The sequence below is a fragment of the Indicator indicator genome, unplaced genomic scaffold (genome assembly GCF_027791375.1).
Source record: "Indicator indicator isolate 239-I01 unplaced genomic scaffold, UM_Iind_1.1 iindUn_scaffold_57, whole genome shotgun sequence".
Classification (NCBI taxonomy): Eukaryota; Metazoa; Chordata; class Aves; order Piciformes; family Indicatoridae; genus Indicator; species Indicator indicator.
Window position 1 is genome coordinate 360,524 of NW_026539190.1, and position 18,297 is coordinate 378,820.

Sequence of the window (18,297 nt, forward strand, 5' to 3'; positions counted from 1 at the left end):
CCCTGGGAGGGGGGCAGGTGCTTGCTGGCAGCTGTTGGCTGGGGAGGACTCAGGGCTGACAGTCAGTGGAACTCTGTGCAGCAGAGAGCCTGGGCTGAGGAGACGGCCTGGGAGCCCTGCTGGGAGCTCTTCAAGTTTATATCAACCTCCTGCAGAGCGGAGATCCCAGAGTGGGAGAAAAGGTGCTGGTGCCCAAGGGTCGGTGTGCTGCTGGAGAGAGAGCTCCAGGCAAGGCAGGCAGGCAGCCCACAGTGTCAGCTGCCTGCTCCTGTCGTGACCACCGAGCAGCCCCAGTGGACGCCGAGGAGGGGGCTGCTGAGCCCTGTGATGGCACAGAGCAGCGGTGCAGGGCTTGCTGCCAAACAGCTGCTCCTCACCTGGGGCAGCTGCTTTCCAGCAGGGGGTTTGGGGGCCAGCACCAGCAGAGTGACAGGAGGGGACGTGGCTCCCGCTCAGCTCCTCTCCTCGCTCTGAAATGCTCGCAGGTCGCCGGCAGCATGATCTCAGAAAGGGACTCCGAGACCACCCTGGATGAGGACTCGCAGCCCAACGACGAGGAGATGCCCTACAGCGACGACGAGACGGAGGAGGAGCTGGAGAGCAGGCAGCCCGCGGCCGAGCCGGGGCAGCGCCGAGCCGACGGCGCCGCCCAAGGGGGCGGCCGGACACTGCGCAGGGGTGAGCGGGGGCACGGCCCGGGCTGGCTGGCTGCCAGCCGAGCCCCAGCACAGGGGCTCCCTCCTGGGGTAGGGGCCGGGATGCAGGGAGCCTGGAGGGCAGGTGGTGGCAGTTTGGTGTGACTCGTGGGAAGGAAAGGCAGCTTCGTGCCAGGCTGCAGCCAGGGTGCTGTGCCTCTGCACCTTGTCATGGTCTGTGTGGTGGGGCAGGCCCAGCCTGTGCCCTGCCTGTGCCCTGAGAGTGCTGCAGCACAGCTCCAGGCATTCTGCCCTGCTGCTGGAACCTTGAGGCAGCATAAGCTGTGGTTGGCAGAGATGCAGGCAGCCCAAGGGACTGCCTCAGCCTCGCACGGCTGAGGCCTCAGCTTCAGTGCTTACTGGTAGCCTCCTCCTGCCTTCATGAGGTACTGGAAGGTGTCCAGAGAAGGGCAACGAAGCTGGTGAGGGGTCTGGAACACAAACCCTATGAGGAGAGGCTGAGGGAGCTGGGGGGGATGAGGAGGCCCAGGGGTGACCTCATTGCTGTCTACAACTGCCTGAGGGGAGGTTGTAGGCAGGTGGGGGTTGGGCTCTTCTCCCAGGCACCCAGCAACAGAACAAGAGGACACAGTCTCAAGCTGTGCCAGGGGAGGTATAGGCTGGATGTGAGGAGGAAGTTCTTCACAGAGAGGGTGATTGCCCATTGGAATGGGCTGCCCAGGGAGGTGGTGGAGTCTCCATCACTGGAGACGTTCAAGAGGAGACTGGATGAGGCCCTTGGTGCCATGGTCTGGTTGATTGCTTAGGGCTGGGTGATAGGTTGGACTGGATGATCTTGGAGGTCTCTTCCAACCTGGTTGATTCTATGATTCTATGTGCAGTGCTTGCAGAATACAGAAAGGTGAGTGGAGGCCAGAGAGCTCCAAGTGCAGCTGTGTCTGCTGCCAGCCTGCCTTAGAGGTACCTGTCCTTGGCCTCTCTCCAAGGACGGGCTCCAGCTCCCCTGCATTCCTTTTTCCATGTTGCAATGCAAGTTCTTTCTGCCTGTGTGGCAACAGGGAGCAGCTGCTCACCTCTCCCTGTGTCACCACCTGTGGCATGTTTTTGTTTCTCAGCCACCTAGGAAGTGTTCAGGTCTGGGGCTTACACCAGGTGACACAGTCTGTGGCATAAAGCCTCACCTCAGCCACTGGATTTTCCCCACCCACCATGGCTGCTGCTGCTGCCTCCCCCTGCTCCTCTCTTTTTCCCCAGGTGCTTTCTTTCAGAGACACTGAGCACCAGCTCCGAGAAACCAAACCAAAGCAGGGCCTCCTGCCCCTGCAGTGTCTTCTCTGGGGGGTTCCCTGCCTTTTCTTATCCTGTAGTCTGAAAGCAGGGGGCTGCACTTTGGCTCTGCCCTGGGAAGGGCTCGTAGCTGCTGCTGGCTGGGTGCAACCACAAGTCCCTGCTGTCTGCACCTGAGGTGCTAACCAAAGCATGGCCCAGAGCTGTGGCTCTGACAGAGCTCCTCTGAGCCTGAAGCTGTCTGGAGGTAGGAGATGCTACCATGCTGCTCAGCAGGCCTGCACTCTGGTCCTGGAGCTTGTGAGCAGCTGACAAAGCAGGTCAGATTTGTGTTTCCCCTCTTTAGACCCTTGGGAGGTTTGTTGTTTGCTCAAACCCTCTTTGCCTGCTTCTCCTGGTTAATAGGTAACTGCTGGCATCAGCTGCAGGCTCTGTGGGGCCTGCTGCAGCAGCCCATTCTGTCCCTAGCTGGTGCTGCATAAACATCACTCTGCTGCCTCTTGTGCCCCTCGAGGAAGGCTGCTGCCCCTCGTGGTCCCTTTAGAGGGACTGCTGCCCAGCTCTGAGGGGTGAATGCCACCTGGGAGCATTTCAGAGAGATCTGGGGGAGCTTCTCTCCTGCAGCTCTCCCTTAAGACCCAGCTTGCCAGTTTTCCATCGGGGTGCTGAGGTTTGGTCAGCCCCCAGTGATGTTGTGGCTGTGGTGAGGAAGTGTTCTGGAGGCATGTTTGAGTTTTCTCCTGCCATTAGCACTTTGCTCACCTCCTGCCCTTCAGTTATGTCTTACCCGAGAGCTGGCCCCCTGGGGAGCTGTATGTGGGGCAGTGTGGCTGGCAGCACTGCTGTGGTGCTGAGGGGGCAGTGAGCAGAGTGCCCAACGTCTCCTCCCCTCCTGCTGGCCACTTGCAGCCGTGCAGCCTGACCTGGCAGTGCCACGGCAGGAGAGTGCTGCTCTGCCCTGCTCTCAGCCTGCAGCCAGGGAAGGCTGTGCACAGCAGAACTCCCACGCACGTGGCAGGAGAATTTGCTCTGTGTGTGGAGGGCAATAGAAAGGCTCTGTGCCTGGCTCTGAGCTGTGGGGCCCAGGGCAGCCTTCTCAGATGTGCCTTACTTCTATGTGGCCTGGGAGCAGCTCAGGAGCACTTGGCACCTGCTTCCCCACCTCTGCATCCAGGAGTTTCACCCCAGCCCTGCTCAGCAGTGCTAGGTGCTGGAATCCCTGCCCCAAAAGAGCACCCATTAAGGGCAATTAGTGCAGGCTGGAGAGCAGGGGAGATGGCAGAGAGCTGCCTGGTGAGTCAGGAGGCTGCCAGCACACTGCCTCAGCCTCCCAGAGCTCTGGGAGTGGCAACAGAACTAGCTGGGGCAGTCACTGGTGTGGGCACAGCCTGCCCTGCTGGGGCAGCAGGATTAGTGAGGCTGGTGGTGCTGCAGGAGAGGGGTCATGGAGGGAAAGAGGGGGGCAAGGCAAAGAGCTTCCAGCTATGCACATCCTAGAGGAACCCCATTGAAGGACAGACTTTGCAGGACACAGGTGGCTGAGAAGGGGTCTAAGGTGGAGGTGGCTGCTTTGCTAGCAAGGCCTCTGCAGGACTCCTCCTTAAGGAGCCTGGATGCTGTGCCAGAGGTGAGACCCTGCTGGTGGCTGATGTGCTATGGCAGGTACCAGCCCTGTCTGAGCTGAGAGCACCTTTGTGAGATGGCATTTGAGAGCAGAGCTGAGGCCAGCAGAGCTGAGGCCAGCAGGTTTGTCCCCCCTGTCCCCAGCAGCCAGTGCTGACCCCTGCTGCCTGCTCCCTTGCAGACTACAGCTGGCAAGTGAAAGCCAACGATCGGCGCTTCCACGAGCAGCCCCAGTTCCAGAGGACAGTGTTCCTGGGCTTCAAGAGGAGCAAGTATGCAGTAAGTGGCCTTGGGCACAGCACCTGCCTGAGCACTGCCTCAGCCTCAGAAAGGTCTTTGCCCTGCTGGGGAACAGGGTCAAAGCCTCTGGTCCTTAGGGCTTCCAGCAAAGGTGGGGCAGTGTCCCTGGCTCTGGGTTTGTGCCATCACAGGAGGCCTCCTTCCAGAGAGATGGGAGCCAGGTGTCCTCAGGCCAAATTCCAGGTGTTATCTGCTCAGCTCTGGCTCTTGCAGATGTCTCCAGAGGTGTAATCTCTCATGTGAGAGGTCTCAATAGTATTGAGCAATATCCTGATAAAGCAAGCCTGGGACAGACTTAAAGCCAGACCCTTGGGCCTGTCTGGCTGGTGAAGCAGAGTCCTGACTCGCCCTGGCTGTGCTGAAGCAGACAGTGCCATGTCCTTCAGCAGCACACAGAGCTGACTCCGCTGCTTGCTGTCCCTAACCCTGGGTTCCCTCCCCAGGGCAATGCCATCAAGACCTACAAGTACAACCCCATCACTTTCCTGCCCCTGAACCTCTTGGAGCAGTTCAAGCGAGCAGCCAACTTCTATTTCTTGGTGCTTCTCATCCTGCAGGTAAGGACAGAGCCAAACTGCCTGTGGCAGGAGTCGGAGTGCTGCTCTCTCAGCTGAGGGGCTCCTGGGGCACAGCTCAGCTCTGTGCTGTCAGGACCCTGCAGGACACTGTCTGAGCTCCTACGGGAGCTAAGCCTGTCCTGGCTGAGCTCTGGGCCTGCCCTAGCTGCAGAGCCCTTGGATTTCATGGGGAGGGAGGCGTCTTGCACTGTGCAAAGCATGGGGGCCCTGAGCTCCACTGGGGAATCAGGGGAGCAGCTGGCGCTGAGGTAGAGCAGCACAAAGGTCCCTGAGGGTCTTGTTCCTCTGCACAACCCAGCTTAAAGTTCTCTCCCTGAGGTGCTGGGATTCCTCCTGGCTGAGCTCATCTGGTCACCCTGTGCTGGACTGACTGGCTTTGTCTTTTGCAGTCCATTCCTCAGATATCCACCCTGGCATGGTACACCACGCTGGTGCCCCTGCTCCTGGTGCTGGGCATAACTGCAGTCAAAGACCTGGTGGATGACATCGTAAGAGCCCTGCTTGGGCAGGGTGGGAGGGGGCAGGGGCTGGCCCTTCCCTGGTGCTGCAGAGCAGGGCTGCATTCTCTGCTCTGCTTTCAGGCTCGCCACAGGATGGACAGGGAGGTGAACAACAGGAGGTGTGAGGTCATCAGGGACGGCAGGTTTGTGCTGGGAGCTTTGGGGAGTGGGGGTGGCCTTCTGAGCAAGCTCCAGCACAGAGCCTGAGCTGTACTGATGGAGAAGGTGCAGCTTTTCCTTCTCCACCATGCCTCTGGAAACCTAACGGAGAGAGAGTTGCCCAAAGGAGTTCTGTGGCACCAAATCTGCTGAGAGCAGGATGGAAATTCAGGTGTGGGTGAAGAGGGCAGGCTGACAGAGCTCTAAGTGGAGAACCCTTGGACTAAACTGCAGTTCCCAAAAGGAAAAGGCTGCCCTGGCCAAGCGGGATGTTGGTGTGCTAAGGAAGGGCCAGGGGGTCAGGGCTGCTGGGGTGTAGGTCAGTCGTCATTGAACTCTCCTGCTGCCAGGTTCAAGGCCACCAAGTGGAAAGATGTCAAGGTTGGGGATATCATCCGCCTGAGGAAGAACACTTTTGTTCCTGTGAGTGCTGCAGAGCTCTCTGCGTGCTGGCACAGCGTGGTGGGGGCTGTGTGACACCTGCCCACCTGTGTTTGCAGGCTGATGTGCTGCTGCTCTCCAGCTCGGAACCCAACAGCCTGTGCTACGTGGAGACAGCTGAGCTCGACGGGTGAGGCTCTGGGCAGGCCCTCCAGCTGCAGGCTGCTGGGCTCTCCTGCAGCCAGGCTTTCATTCCTACCATTCAAGGGCCACTAAAAAGGGTGAGGGGCCAGAGGAGTGCCCCAGGGTTGTCTGAAGAGCTGCATAACAGGACACGTGAAGCACTTGGAGAAGGGAGCTTTAGCCAATCCCCCAGGAGCTCAGGGATGGTCCTGGAGGAGAGGCTTCCTCCTCCTCTTCTGCCTCCCTGATTTGTTTGGGTTCCTTTTGTTCCTGCCTGGATCCTTGTGTTCCCCAACCTGACCTCTCCATCCTCTCTTCTCAGGGAGACCAACCTGAAGTTCAAGATGGCCCTGGAGGTGACACACAGACACCTTCAGGAGGAGGGTGCCATGGCAGACTTCGATGGTGGGTGCAGCTCTGCTCTCAGGCCTGCTGCCCAGGCAGGGCCTGGCCGGGATGGGAGCGCTGCCAGTGGTGCCCCTAGTGGCTTCCTGGCTTTGCCATGGGGCAGCACAAGGAAGTCACCACCACGAGATTGTGCTGCAAGATGAAGGCTGGGCAGGGTGAGGCCTTCACTGCGAAGGTCTCCTGCAGTTGAGTGCCCTCAGTGTGTGCCTGTTGCCGGCTGTGTTTCAGCCCTCTCTCCCCTGCTGGTTGCAGGTCTGGTGGAATGTGAGGAGCCCAACAACCGGCTGGATAAGTTTGCAGGGACACTGGTGTGGAAGCACAGGAGCTACCCCCTGGATGCTGACAAGGTGCTGCTGCGTGGCTGCAGGATCAGGAACACAGACTTCTGCCATGGCATGGTGATATTTGCAGGTAGCTGTGGCCTGGGCAGGTGAGCAGCTCAAACCGTGCCCTGCAGTGCCCACGGCATCTTTGCTGTGCTTGTCTCCAGGTGCTGACACAAAGATCATGAAGAACAGTGGGAAGACCAGGTTTAAAAGGACCAAAATCGACTCCCTCATGAACTACATGGTCTACACTGTAAGCCTGCTGGCTTCCAGCTCAGCTGATGGAGCTGGCTTTCAGGGAATAGTGGGAAGGCAGGGCTAGGAAGCCTTGTTCTGATGCTGCTCCCGAGCTTGTGACAGGCTCACAGATCACAGGATGTTAGGGGTTGGAAGGGACCTCTGGAGATCCTCGAGTCCAACCCCCCTGCCAGAGCAGGGCCATAGAATCCAGCACAGGTCCCACAGGAACACATCCAGACAGAGCTGGAGAGTCTCCAGAGAAGGAGACTCCACAACCTCTGCAGGCAGTCTGTTCCAGTGCTCTGTGACCCTCACAGTGAGGAAGTTCCTCCTCATGCTGAGGTGGAACCTCCTGTGCTGGAATTTTTACCCATTGCCCCTTGTCTCTGCTCTGTGTGGCCCTCATGAGCTGGGATGCAGCTGGGAAGCTGGAGGGGTCTCTTGCTGTGAGTGGCATCTGTACCCCTCAGCTGCAGGGCAGGCTGTGTGTGCAGAGAAGTGCTTCAGACCTGCTGCTGCAGGAAGCTGCCTCCGCTCCTCTGCGTTCAGCTGCTGGGCAGGGGCTGAGGGCAGGGGGCCAGAGCTCAGCTCCAGTGGTGCTCGTCCTTGGTCAGCCCCTATGTGAGCAGTGTGTGAGCAATGCCTGCTGCCCTGTGCCCCTGAATGTTGTGCCCTGGGGTGGGGAGGGCAGAGAGGAGCTGGCCTGCTGGCAGAGGAGGCGCTCATCTCAGTGGGGCTGGGGCTGTGCCCCCGCTGCCAGTACCGTCACACCCTCGCTGCAGCCTCCTCAAACAAACACAATGGCACCAAGCTGTGCTTGGGCAGCGGGCAGGAGCCAGGGGGTCTGATCCCGTGGCGTGGGGCAGGTTTGCTGCCCTCCACTGGCTGCCTGGGGCCCAGCTGGGGGCACTGTGTGCCCTGCAGATCTTCGTGGTGCTGCTCCTGCTGTCGGCCGGGCTGGCCATTGGGCACACCTACTGGGAGCAGCAGGTGGGCAACGCCTCCTGGTACCTGTACGACGCGCAGGCCAGCAGCCCCCCCTCCCGCGGCTTCCTCACCTTCTGGGGCTACCTGATCGTGCTCAACACCATGGTGCCCATCTCCCTCTATGTCAGGTAGGTGCCAGCCCGCAGGTGGGCAGGGGCGGCTGGCACGGGTCTCCAGGAGCAGCCTCCCTGTGCTGGGGGCCGAGCAGGCCGGCGGGCAGGCACCTGAGCCCCCTTCTCTCTCCCCAGCGTGGAGGTGATCCGCTGGGGCCAGAGCTGCTTCATCAACTGGGACCTGCAGATGTACTGCCCCGAGAGGGACTGCACTGCCAAGGCCAGGACCACCACGCTGAACGAGCAGCTGGGGCAGATCCGCTACGTCTTCTCGGACAAGACTGGCACGCTGACCCAGAACGTCATGAGCTTCCACAAGTGCTGCATCAACGGCCTCACCTACGGTAGGGCTGGCCAGCTGCTGCCAGTGGCACCCTGCAGGGCCTGCCGTGCGCTGCCCGAGGGAGCAGCGACCCTGAGTCAGCTCAGCTCCCAGGCAGGAGGCTGCGGCCAGGCAGGGTTGGGCTCTTCTCCCCAGGAGCAAGGGAAACAGCCTCGGGTTGTGCCAGGGGAGGTCGAGGTTAGACAGGAGAAAAATCTTCACTGAAAGGGTTCTCAGAGACTGGCACAGGCTGCTCAGGGAGGTCGTTGAATCCCTATGGCTTGAAGTGCTTGAAAGCTCCTAGACGTGGTGCTGAGGGCCATGGTTTAGCCCCAGCCTTGGTAGTTAGAGAACCCTTGGACTCGGTGAACCTAAAGGGCTTTTCCAACAGCAGCAGCTCTGTAGATCTGCGATTCAGCCCTGCTACTGAGTAGAGCTCCACTCAAAGCAGCTGTAGGAGCTTCCCCTTTAAAAAAGTGGAAGTGAGGGACTGGAGGGGAAAGCTGCCAGCAGCAGTCGGAATGGATGGTTGGCAGAAGACACCACAGCTGGCGATGAGTTTGCTTTGCTTAGGCCCAAGCTATTCAGGGGCAGATGTTCTGTGCAGGTCTCACCTGGGGATGTGTTGTAAGGACTTGTTCTGTAAGAACTTGCTCTCTAAGGACATGTTCTGCTGCCCTGTGCCCTCTGAGTGCTGGTGCCTGTGTTGCAGGAGACTGCCGGGACAGAACAGGGCAGCTGCAGAGCCACCCAGAGGTAGGTCGGTGCCACCTGAAGTCCCCAGCCTGTGGAAAAAGGACTTCCCTTGCCAGGGTATGAAGAGATGCAGGCAGGCACTGAGCAGCTGCAGAGGACATAACGACTCCCCCTCTGCTCCCTGAGCAGCAAGTGGACTTCAGCTGGAACAAGCACGCAGATGGGAAGTTCCTGTTCTATGATCACTACCTGATAGAGCAGATCAGGTCTGGGAAGGAGCCAGAGATTCACCAGTTCTTCTTCCTGCTGGCCATCTGCCACACGGTCATGGTTGACACTTGTGATGGTGAGTGTGTGCTTGTGCAAGGGCAAGCAGAGTGTGGGTGCACTTCACCAGGCAGAGGTCCCAGAGCAGGGCGAAGCCCTCAGGGAGCAATGCCAGGCTGCTGTGGGAGAGGAAGCAAGAGCCAGAGGCAGTGCTGTCCCTGAGCTTGAGCCGGTTTGCCCCTCCAGGGAAGGAGGCTGTCTGTAGGACAGTGACAGTGGGGCAGTGCACCCCTGAAAGAGCACTGGGGCAGAAAGCAGGGAGTAGGCTGTGCAGAGCCTGTGTGTCTCCCTGTCATGGCTCCTCTTGGTTCAGATGCATCCTTAAAGCCTCAAACCCTCAGGCACACCCATGCTGGCACTGGCACTGGCACTGGCATTGCTGGGGTTTGCTTTGGCAGCTGGAGGGAAGGTTTGATGGCTCCCCCCACGGGGAGGGTACCTGGCACAAAGAGGAGGGGACCCTAGGCCCTCTCCTGCACAGCTGCTGTGTGCTGCAGCACGGCACCAGACCCCACGCCAGAAAGGCTTTGTGCCTGCAGCTCTGCCTCTGCAGAGTGGGTGTGAGTGTTTCGGTGGTGCCCAGGTGCCCCCTGGCACGCCCAGCCCACCCTGACTCCCTCTCTTGGCTCTCAGACACAGGCCAGCTCAGCTACCAGGCAGCCTCCCCGGACGAGGGGGCCCTGGTGACAGCAGCCAGGAACTTTGGGTACGTGTTCCTGTCCCGCACACAGAACAGCATCACCATCAGCGAGCTGGGGCTGGAGAGGACTTACCAGGTGCTGGCCATGCTGGACTTCACCAGCGACAGGAAGCGCATGTCCGTCATCGGTGAGCTGCCCAGCTCCTGGGGCACCTGCCGGGCACAGCCACAGCCAGCCTGTGACCACGGCCAGAGCGTGGCCCCTGGGGGCTGCAGGAGCCTCTCCTGCTGGGAAGGAGAGCAGAAACTGCCCCTGTGCAACAGGGCCCTTCACTGAAGCATGTTAGGGATGGGCAGGAAGATCCTGGATCCTCTAGCTGCTGTACTTAGGAGCAGGACGCTGCAGGCCCTGAGCTGCAGCCATGCCTTCCTGACCTGTGCCCCCTGCTCTTGTGGCCCGCAGTGAGAGGGGCAGATGGAGGCATCAGGCTGTACTGCAAGGGGGCTGACACGGTGATCTACGAGCGGCTGCACCCCTGCAACCCCCAGAGGCAGGCCACGGAGGAAGCCCTGGATGTAGGTTTGGACTTGCAGCCCCTCACCAGCCAGCACGGGCTCCCTGCTCACCATGACCTCCTTTCTCTCCCTCCTGCCCTAAGCTGGGGAAACAAAGGCAGCCTCAGAGCTGGGCCCATGAGGCCTCCCAGGCTCCGCTGCCTGCCCTAGGAGATGCCCTCATTGCCTGCTCAGGAGAAGTGACCTTGAGTGTTGTGTTGCCAATGCTCAGACCACCTCACTGCTCTGCCCCCTCCCCAGCCTCTGTTCAGACTCCCTCTCAGCTCCAGCTGGCCTGTGGACAGCACTGATTGTGGGGGCAGATTGTGCCTCTGCCTCTGACCTGACCTCTCTGTTCTTGTTTGCAGATCTTTGCAAGTGAAACCCTGAGGACACTCTGCCTGTGCTACAGGGACATCAGCCAGGGGGAGTTTGAAGCCTGGAATAAAAAGTTTCTGGAGGCCAGCATAGCGAAATCTAACCGTGATGAGGCCCTGGACAAAGTGTATGAGGAGATAGAGAAGGACTTGATTGTGAGTGCAGCTCACAGTGCCCAGAGCTTGGTTTGGGTGAGAAGGAGCAGGTCCTGTGCAGTCTGCCTGCTTTGCTGGGGTGTTTGCAGTCAGGGCTGTGCAGGGTTTCACTGGCCAGATGTCAATAGGATAAGGGAACTGTATTCTAGTGCCTGTGCTGCAGTGTGGGCACTGCTCTACAGCTGGTCTTCACTGAATTCCTGGCTGGAGCTGCTCCAGGGCCTGAGGACGTGCCCAGGACAGTTCCCTCCTGCCCTGCCACTGAGCCAGGCTGTTGGCCCTGTTTGTGCTGCTAACATCTCTGTGTGTCACATCTCTGCCAGCTGCAGGGCATGGCCAGGACACTTCCTTCCTGGCCTTGCTTGTGCTGCTAACCCCTGTGTGTCACTTCTCTGCCAGCTGCTCGGTGCCACTGCTATCGAAGACAAACTACAGGACGGAGTTCCAGAAACCATTTCCCGGCTGTCAAAAGCAGACATCAAAATCTGGGTGCTAACTGGTGACAAGAAAGGTGGGTTTGCTCCAGCCAGGCCAGGGGGAGAGCCAGGAGGTGGACTGGGAGGAGTGCAGGCTGGAGATAAAGGCCATGGAAGTCCAGGGATTTCTACACTTCATCCAAGCTGTGCCCTTTGTGTTGCAGAGACTGCTGAAAACATTGGCTTTGCTTGTGAGCTCCTCACAGAGGAAACAACCATCTGCTATGGAGAAGACACCAGGCAAGTGAAAAGCAGAAAGCAGTTCTTGGGGGGGAACTAGAAGGGTGCCAGGCTGAGAGTACTCCAGCACTGAGGCCTACAAGGCAGCCTCTTAACTATGCCTGAGGGTGGTGAGATCCTGTTTGCAGGAGGTTAATGTTGACATGAAATCTGCCCTGGTGTTCAGAAAAGTCTGGAGTGGGCTGAGGAGGCCTCTCCCTAGTCAGCTCTTGAGCAGCTGCCAGGTTTTGCCCTCACTGCCTGTCCCTGAGCTCCAGCATTACCTCAGCTGCTCCTTCACCCTGTCCTGTGCTGCTGCAGATCCTGTGCTGTGACAACACAAAGGGTCCCAGGGTGTTCAGACTGGGACTGGGAGAAGACCTGGGAAGTCCCAGCAGTTGTTGACTGGTTTCCCCAGTTTTTTGCTGATTTGCAGACCACTGTGATCCTTTCTTCAGTGCTGCTGCAGCCTGCTTTAGGACATCAGCTAGCACACAGCCACCAAGTCCTTGCAACATCCCTGCATTTCTGCCCTGCAGATTGTCAGCCTGGGGCTGAGCTGGCTCAGAGCTAAGCCTCGACTGCTCTTTAACAGCCTCCACCTCTCTTTGCAGTGCACTGCTGCAAACCAGGCTGGAAAATCAGAGGAACAGAGGTGGCTCAGGTGTGCCTTCCTCTCTCAGGATGAAGGAGCCCTTCTTCCAGGGTGGCAAAGATCGAGCTCTGATCATCACTGGCTCCTGGCTGGTAGGTGCGGGAGGTATTCCTCTGTGTAATGGAGGGTTTGGGGGTACCACTGAGTCACCCTCACTGAGGACTGCTCACATGGCTGCTTTGCTGAACCAAACTGAACATCCTTTGGCCATTGTTCCCCTGCCTGAACTCCTGTTGGGCGTTGATGTCGGAAGTATTTTGGGTTGTGAGGGCTGAAAATAGCTTGCAATTAGGTAAGGGTGCCTGGGGCCTTTCAGATCCCCTGCTAGCTGCCATCAGAGTATCACCAGACCCCTGCCTGAGCATGGCCTGATTTCCAGGGCATTTCTTCTTCATGGGGATGCTGCTCTAATAGAAAAGAAAAAGCCAACAAAAAGCAGGAGAGGAGAGGCAGCCCTACAGGATGCATAGCTTCAGTGCAGCATAGAAAGAGTGCTGGAAATGAGAGCTGGGAGCCACAGGGCAGGAAGGGGACAGCTCTGCTGCTCAGCCCTACAGAGCAGTGCTCTCAGCAGCCCCGAACTCAGGAAAGTGGTACAGGAGTGCCCTGACAATTACACACCCTGCTGGCAGGCTGCTCCTGCAGGCAGCTGGGCAGGAGCGAGTCCAGCCACCAGCTCAAGACCCTCTGGCAGGTTTCAGTGTCTAGGACAAAGCAGTGCACATCTGTGTGTGGTAGGGTGTAGGAAGCAGGCTGAGGTGCCTGGGGGTGAGCAGCAGCTACACTTGCAGGTCTCTGCTACCCCTGCCACAGCCACACTGCCACAGAGCTAACCCCAGTGTTCGCAGGACACCTCCATATGGCCATGGTGGTGCTTCCTTTGGAAGACAGCCGGTAGGAGAGGGCAGGTTCAATAGCAGAGTGCCTTCAGACGTAGGGAAATGCTCCTAGGAGCTCTGCAGGAGCTGCTGTGACACTGCCTGGGAGCACTGTGCTTTTGGGTAGTGCCAGGAAGGACATTCACCCTGTGCTCCTGGAGCTCTTGCAGCCTCCTCTGCAGGAGCATTCTGCTGAGTGCTGCTGGGCGTGAGGGCAGCTGCAGTATAGGCAGTGCTGGGCTGGCCACTGTGGGTGGTGCAGAGGGGAAGGGCACCTGTGTGTGTTCTACAGAACGAGATCCTGCTGGAGAAGAAGAAGAGGAGGAAGAAGCTGAAGCTGAAGTTCCCTGGGCCAGCAGAGGAGAAGCAGCAGCAGGAGCAGCAGGAGAAGAGGCGGAGGGCGGAGGTGCAGAAGGAGCAGCGGCAGAGGAACTTCGTGGAGCTGGCCTGCGAGTGCCGGGCGGTGATCTGCTGCCGTGTGACGCCCAAGCAGAAGGCCCTGGTGGTGGAGCTGGTGCAGAAGTACAAGAAGGCAATCACCCTGGCCATCGGGGATGGCGCCAACGACGTCAGCATGATCAAAAGTAAGGCAGCCGCAGGGCTTCTCCCTCCTGCGCCTCCTGCTGCCGCCCCTCCGCGCTTGCTCCCTGCTCAGGAGACTCTGCTGCTTTCAGCTGCTCACAGCAGCCCTGGGCTTTGCTGGCCCCCAGCCTCTGCTGCTCTTTCAGCTGCTCACAGCACCCCTGGGCTTTGCTAGCCCTCAGCCTCTGCTCTCCCCTCTGAGGATGCCCCTTAGGAAATGGTTAGTGGCCTCTGCTGCCTGTTGCAGCTTCGCCAGTAGGCATCCCCAAGCAGGGGCTGGGATCACATCTGTTAGCATCTGGTGGGCTGCAGCAGTATAATTTAGAGCAAAGCAAAGAGCTCAGCTGCCCCTTGCTTGAGGCATCAGCCATTCTGTGCTGTAAGCAGAGCAGATACGTTCCTGAGAAGGAAGCTGCTTGGGAGCTGGTTTGTGTTATGAATAAACTGTCTGGCCAGCTGCTTCAGGGCTGGCTTGCTTACTCTGTCTCACTGCTCAGTGCTCCCTTGCTCAAGTCTCCCAGCAGCCACTCTGCTGGAACAAGCTCAGAGAGCATCCCTGTGGTGGCAGAGACATGAGCAGCAAAGGGCAAGGCTGGAGCACCGCTGGCAGCCCTTGAGCAGCCTATGTGCTGTCTGCAGGAGCACAGTGGGGCAGGAGGGCCTGAGCAGCTTGCCCTGGGCACCGTGGCTGCCCTGCCCTGCCAACAGGGTGCTGTGTGTCATTGCCTCAGCTGCCCACATCGGGGTCGGCATCAGCGGCCGGGAGGGGATGCAGGCTGTCATGTCGAGCGACTACTCCTTCGCGCAGTTCCGCTACCTGCAGAGGCTGCTGCTGGTGCATGGCCGCTGGTCCTACATCCGCATGTGCAAGTTCCTCAGATACTTCTTCTACAAGAACTTTGCCTTCACGCTGGTCCACATCTGGTATTCCTTCTTCAACGGCTTCTCTGCCCAGGTGAGGAGGCCAGGAACAGGCACAGCTTCCTGTGTGGCAGTACAGAATGGCGAAGGCTCCGCTTGGCTTAAGGGAAGCCCAGAGTTACCGTCAGTAGTGTCTGCAGGGCTCTAGGAGATGCCTACTCAGGGACAGGCTGAGCAGCTGGAGATGTGCTGCTTGTGCCTGGCAGTGTTTGCAGCTCACAGTGCTCAGTGGCCTTCAAGAGCTGAGGGGCACAGCCAAAAGACAGGCCCTGGCCCAGAGAAGCAGCCCTGCTGGAGGTTAATGATGTTTGCTGTGTGGAAGCTGTGGACAAAGAGAAGACACAAAGCAAGCCGGGCTCCCAGACCTGTTGCAGGTGCTCACTACAGTCCCCAGTGCAGCTGCAGAGCAGACTGACACCGTGAGGGGTTCAGCTCAGGTGGTATCCCAGGACAGGGGGCACTGGTGGCTTATAAGGAGTGGGGCAGCTGAGTGCAGGCCAAGGTAGCTTGGGCAGAGCTTGGAGTTGGGGTGCTGCCTACCCTTGGGCGAGTGCTGTGGGGAAGCAGGGGTGCTCAGGGCTGAGGGCCAAGCTGCAGTCAGAGCAGCACTTAACTCCCCACCCCTGCTGTGCTGCAGACAGCCTATGAGGACTGGTTCATCACTCTATACAACGTGCTGTACTCCAGCCTGCCGGTGCTGCTCATGGGGCTGCTGGACCAGGTAACCTCTGCTAAGGCTGCGGGAGCCCAGGGCTCCTCACACAGCAGCAGCCCTCTAGCCACACTGCCATGGCTGCTCTGCTCTGGGAGACAGCCTTCTGGGGAAGCTTTTGGCCTTGGAGAACACAGTCCTCTCCCCAGTGTGAGAGACAGGAAGCAGAGAGCTCCTGAAACAGGAAGAGCAATGGTTCTGCTCAGAAATTAATCCAGCACCAAGCTAGGATCTCCCCTGAGCAAGAGCTAAAGTCAGGACATGTGGTGGTAGCCCCTGCCTGCTTCTCAGCCCCCAGGCAGGGAGGGGACACCTGCACAGCTGTGGCTGTTCTTTGGCAAATCATGGGCTGAACATCTGGAGGCCTGCAGGCAGGACATGTGAGAGCCTTGCCAAGGATGCCCGTGGGGTGGCCTCGTGGAGGATGTCCTCCTGCCCTGCTGCACACATCACTGTGCCAAGTCCTGCTGCCCACACAGCTGCTGGCAAAGGCCATCTGCTGAGCTCACTGCTCTGCAAAGCTGACACTGAACCAGAGATTGCCACAACTTTTGTGTCCCTCTCCTGCTTTGTTCAGGACGTGAGCGACAAGCTGAGCCTGCGGTTCCCCAGGCTGTATGTCCTGGGGCAGAAGGATTTGCTGTTCAACTACCAGAAATTCTTTCTGAGCTTGCTTCACGGAGCTCTAACTTCCTTGATCATCTTCTTCATCCCCTATGGAGCTTACCTGAAAACCATGGGCCAGGATGGAGAGGCCCCTTCAGACTATCAGTCGTTTGCAGTCACAGCAGCCTCCTCTCTCATATTCGTGGTCAATCTCCAGGCAAGTGAGCTCAGCTTCCTGCCCCTGCTGCTCTGCAGCCACCTTTGGGCACGTTCCTGCCGTGTCCTGTAGCAATGTGCCAGGATGCAGAAATGCCCCTGCTTTGTCTGCTCCGAGTGCTGTGTGGCTGGGGGAGGTGAGCAGCACTCTGGGTCACCAGCCTTGTGCTTGCTTTCAGATCAGCCTGGACACCTCCTACTGGACCTTTGTGAATGCCTTTTCCATCTTTGGGAGCATTGCACTTTACTTTGGCATCACGTTTGACTTCCACAGTGCTGGCATCCACGTGCTCTTCCCTTCTGGCTTTCAGTTCACAGGTGGGTCCTTGTGTCCTGGCTCTAGCAGCTTCATGCCTTGAGCAGAGCTATGGCCACCATGCCACAGTGTGAGCCTGGTGGCTGAGAGAGGAAATGATGCTAAGGGCAGAGGTTTATTCACCAGCTCAGTGTCTGGCAGCATTCTCAGAGGGGCTTTGACATGGAAATGGATGCACTGCTAGAAGGGATCTGTGCAGGGTCTGTGACTGAAGCCTGACCCTGGCATGCACAGCGCACAGCTGCCTTCTGGGGCCCTGGTGCTTTCCCTACCTTGCTTGTGCTGCCTGGAACTAACTCCAGCTCTCTGCATCCCCAGGAGCGGCTCCCAACGCCCTGAGGCAGCCCTACCTCTGGCTGACCATGGTTTTGTCAGTTGCTGTGTGCCTGCTTCCCGTGGTGGCTCTGCGCTTCCTCTGCATGACCCTTTGGCCGCTGGACAGCGACAGAGTGAGTCTGGGCGGCGCTGTTCACTCGGCAGAGGGCCGCTCACAGCAGGGAGCGCTGCTGCTCCTCTTGGAGAGGAGTAGGGAGGCTGACAGCAGACTGCAGGGTGGCTGCAGGGCTTCCCAAAGCTGGCCAAGCCCTGAGGGCCCAGCTGGTGTTTATCTGGGCTCTGCTAGTGCCAGGGTACAGAGGGCAGGTCCTGTCTGCTCTCTTCTGCCTTCAGCTGGCCAGTAGCTCATAGGTATGAAAACAGTCAGGGCTATGGTGGTGGTGAAAAAGGTATGGAAATGTGTCAGGTGAGCTGGCAGGAACAGCTTCCAGTTACCTGTCCAGTGCTGCAGGACCTAAAGAAAGCTGGGGACTGGCTTTGGAGCAGGGCTTGTTGGGACAGGCCAAGGGGAGATGGTTTGAACTGAGAGGGAGATTGAGTGGAGAGAAGGGAGAAATGTTTGGCACTGAGGGTGGGTGGAGCCTGCCCCAGGTTACCCAGGGAGGTGGGATCTGCCCCACACCTGGCACCATTGCAGGTCAGGTGGTTTGGGGCTGTGAGCAACCTGCTCTGCTGGGGGACGTCCCTGCTGACTGCAGGGGGATGCAGTAGATGGCCTTTAAAAGGTCCTTTCCCACCCAAACTGTCTGTGATCCTGTGAGCTGCGATCCCCTGGGACCTGTGAGGACAGGCGGAAGTCAGGCGACACGGGAAGTCTTTTCCGGTGCCGTGTCACCGCTGAGCGTCTTGCTGTGAGCACAGCAGCCGCAGGCAGCAGCCCCCTGCCGCTCAGCACCGCCGGGCCGGGGAAGGGGCCCGGGCAGCAAGCGCTCCGCAGCCGTCGCCCACCGCCCGCGCCCCATCTGTGCCCCGCAGGTCCGGCAGCAGCGCAGGAAGCTGCTGGCCGACGAGCTGCAGTGGCAGCGGCGGCCGAGCGCGCTGCGCCGAGGGGTGTCCGCCCGCCGCTCAGCCTACGCCTTCTCGCACCAGCGCGGCTACGCCGACCTCATCGCCTCGGGCCGCAGCCTGCGCAAGCGCCGAGCACCGCTCCATGCCCTGCTGGGCAGCGCCGCCGGGGCCGAGCCGGCTCCCGAGAGCAGCTGAGGCGGCGCAGGCTGCGGGCCTGGGGACTGCACAGCAGGATCCGGTTGAAACAGATTCGGGACGCTGCTTTACCCAAGCAGAAGGGTGTGAAGGTGTTCGTGGCTCTCAGAACCGCCTGGCTGGCACTGCTGCAAGCGTGGAAGGCCAAGAGCTCTCTCTGCAGCTGCTCTCTTGTGTGTGAGCTGCAGACCCTCCTCACCTTTGGTGAGGTGCAGCTGCTGTAGGCCTGCAGCTCCATTTCGTGGGCTGAAAGCAAGCTGCTGACAGCAGGCACCCGGTGTCTGGCAGCTCCCTGCATGGCATGGCCATGGGGGCAAGGCTGTGTGGGCCCTGGCTGGCAGTCTGGACAGTGCCAGAGCACGT

General features: G+C 59.3%; 1 protein-coding gene across 1 annotated transcript; it reads left to right on the plus strand.

The window, feature by feature from the left end:
- Window positions 1–497: 497 nt before the first annotated feature.
- On the plus strand, window positions 498–17,934 carry ATP8B1 (ATPase phospholipid transporting 8B1). Its single transcript, XM_054398481.1, has 27 exons — window positions 498–678; window positions 3,748–3,845; window positions 4,310–4,423; window positions 4,834–4,932; window positions 5,026–5,087; window positions 5,454–5,526; window positions 5,604–5,674; window positions 5,990–6,072; window positions 6,328–6,486; window positions 6,566–6,654; window positions 7,566–7,756; window positions 7,877–8,085; window positions 8,776–8,819; window positions 8,949–9,105; window positions 9,726–9,914; window positions 10,190–10,302; window positions 10,650–10,814; window positions 11,214–11,325; window positions 11,455–11,530; window positions 12,124–12,256; window positions 13,335–13,626; window positions 14,356–14,579; window positions 15,183–15,266; window positions 15,835–16,080; window positions 16,259–16,397; window positions 16,714–16,844; window positions 17,707–17,934. The coding sequence occupies exons 1-27, from the start codon at window positions 498–500 to the stop codon at window positions 17,932–17,934; spliced, it is 3,762 nt and encodes a 1,253-aa protein (XP_054254456.1).
- Window positions 17,935–18,297: the final 363 nt, after the last annotated feature.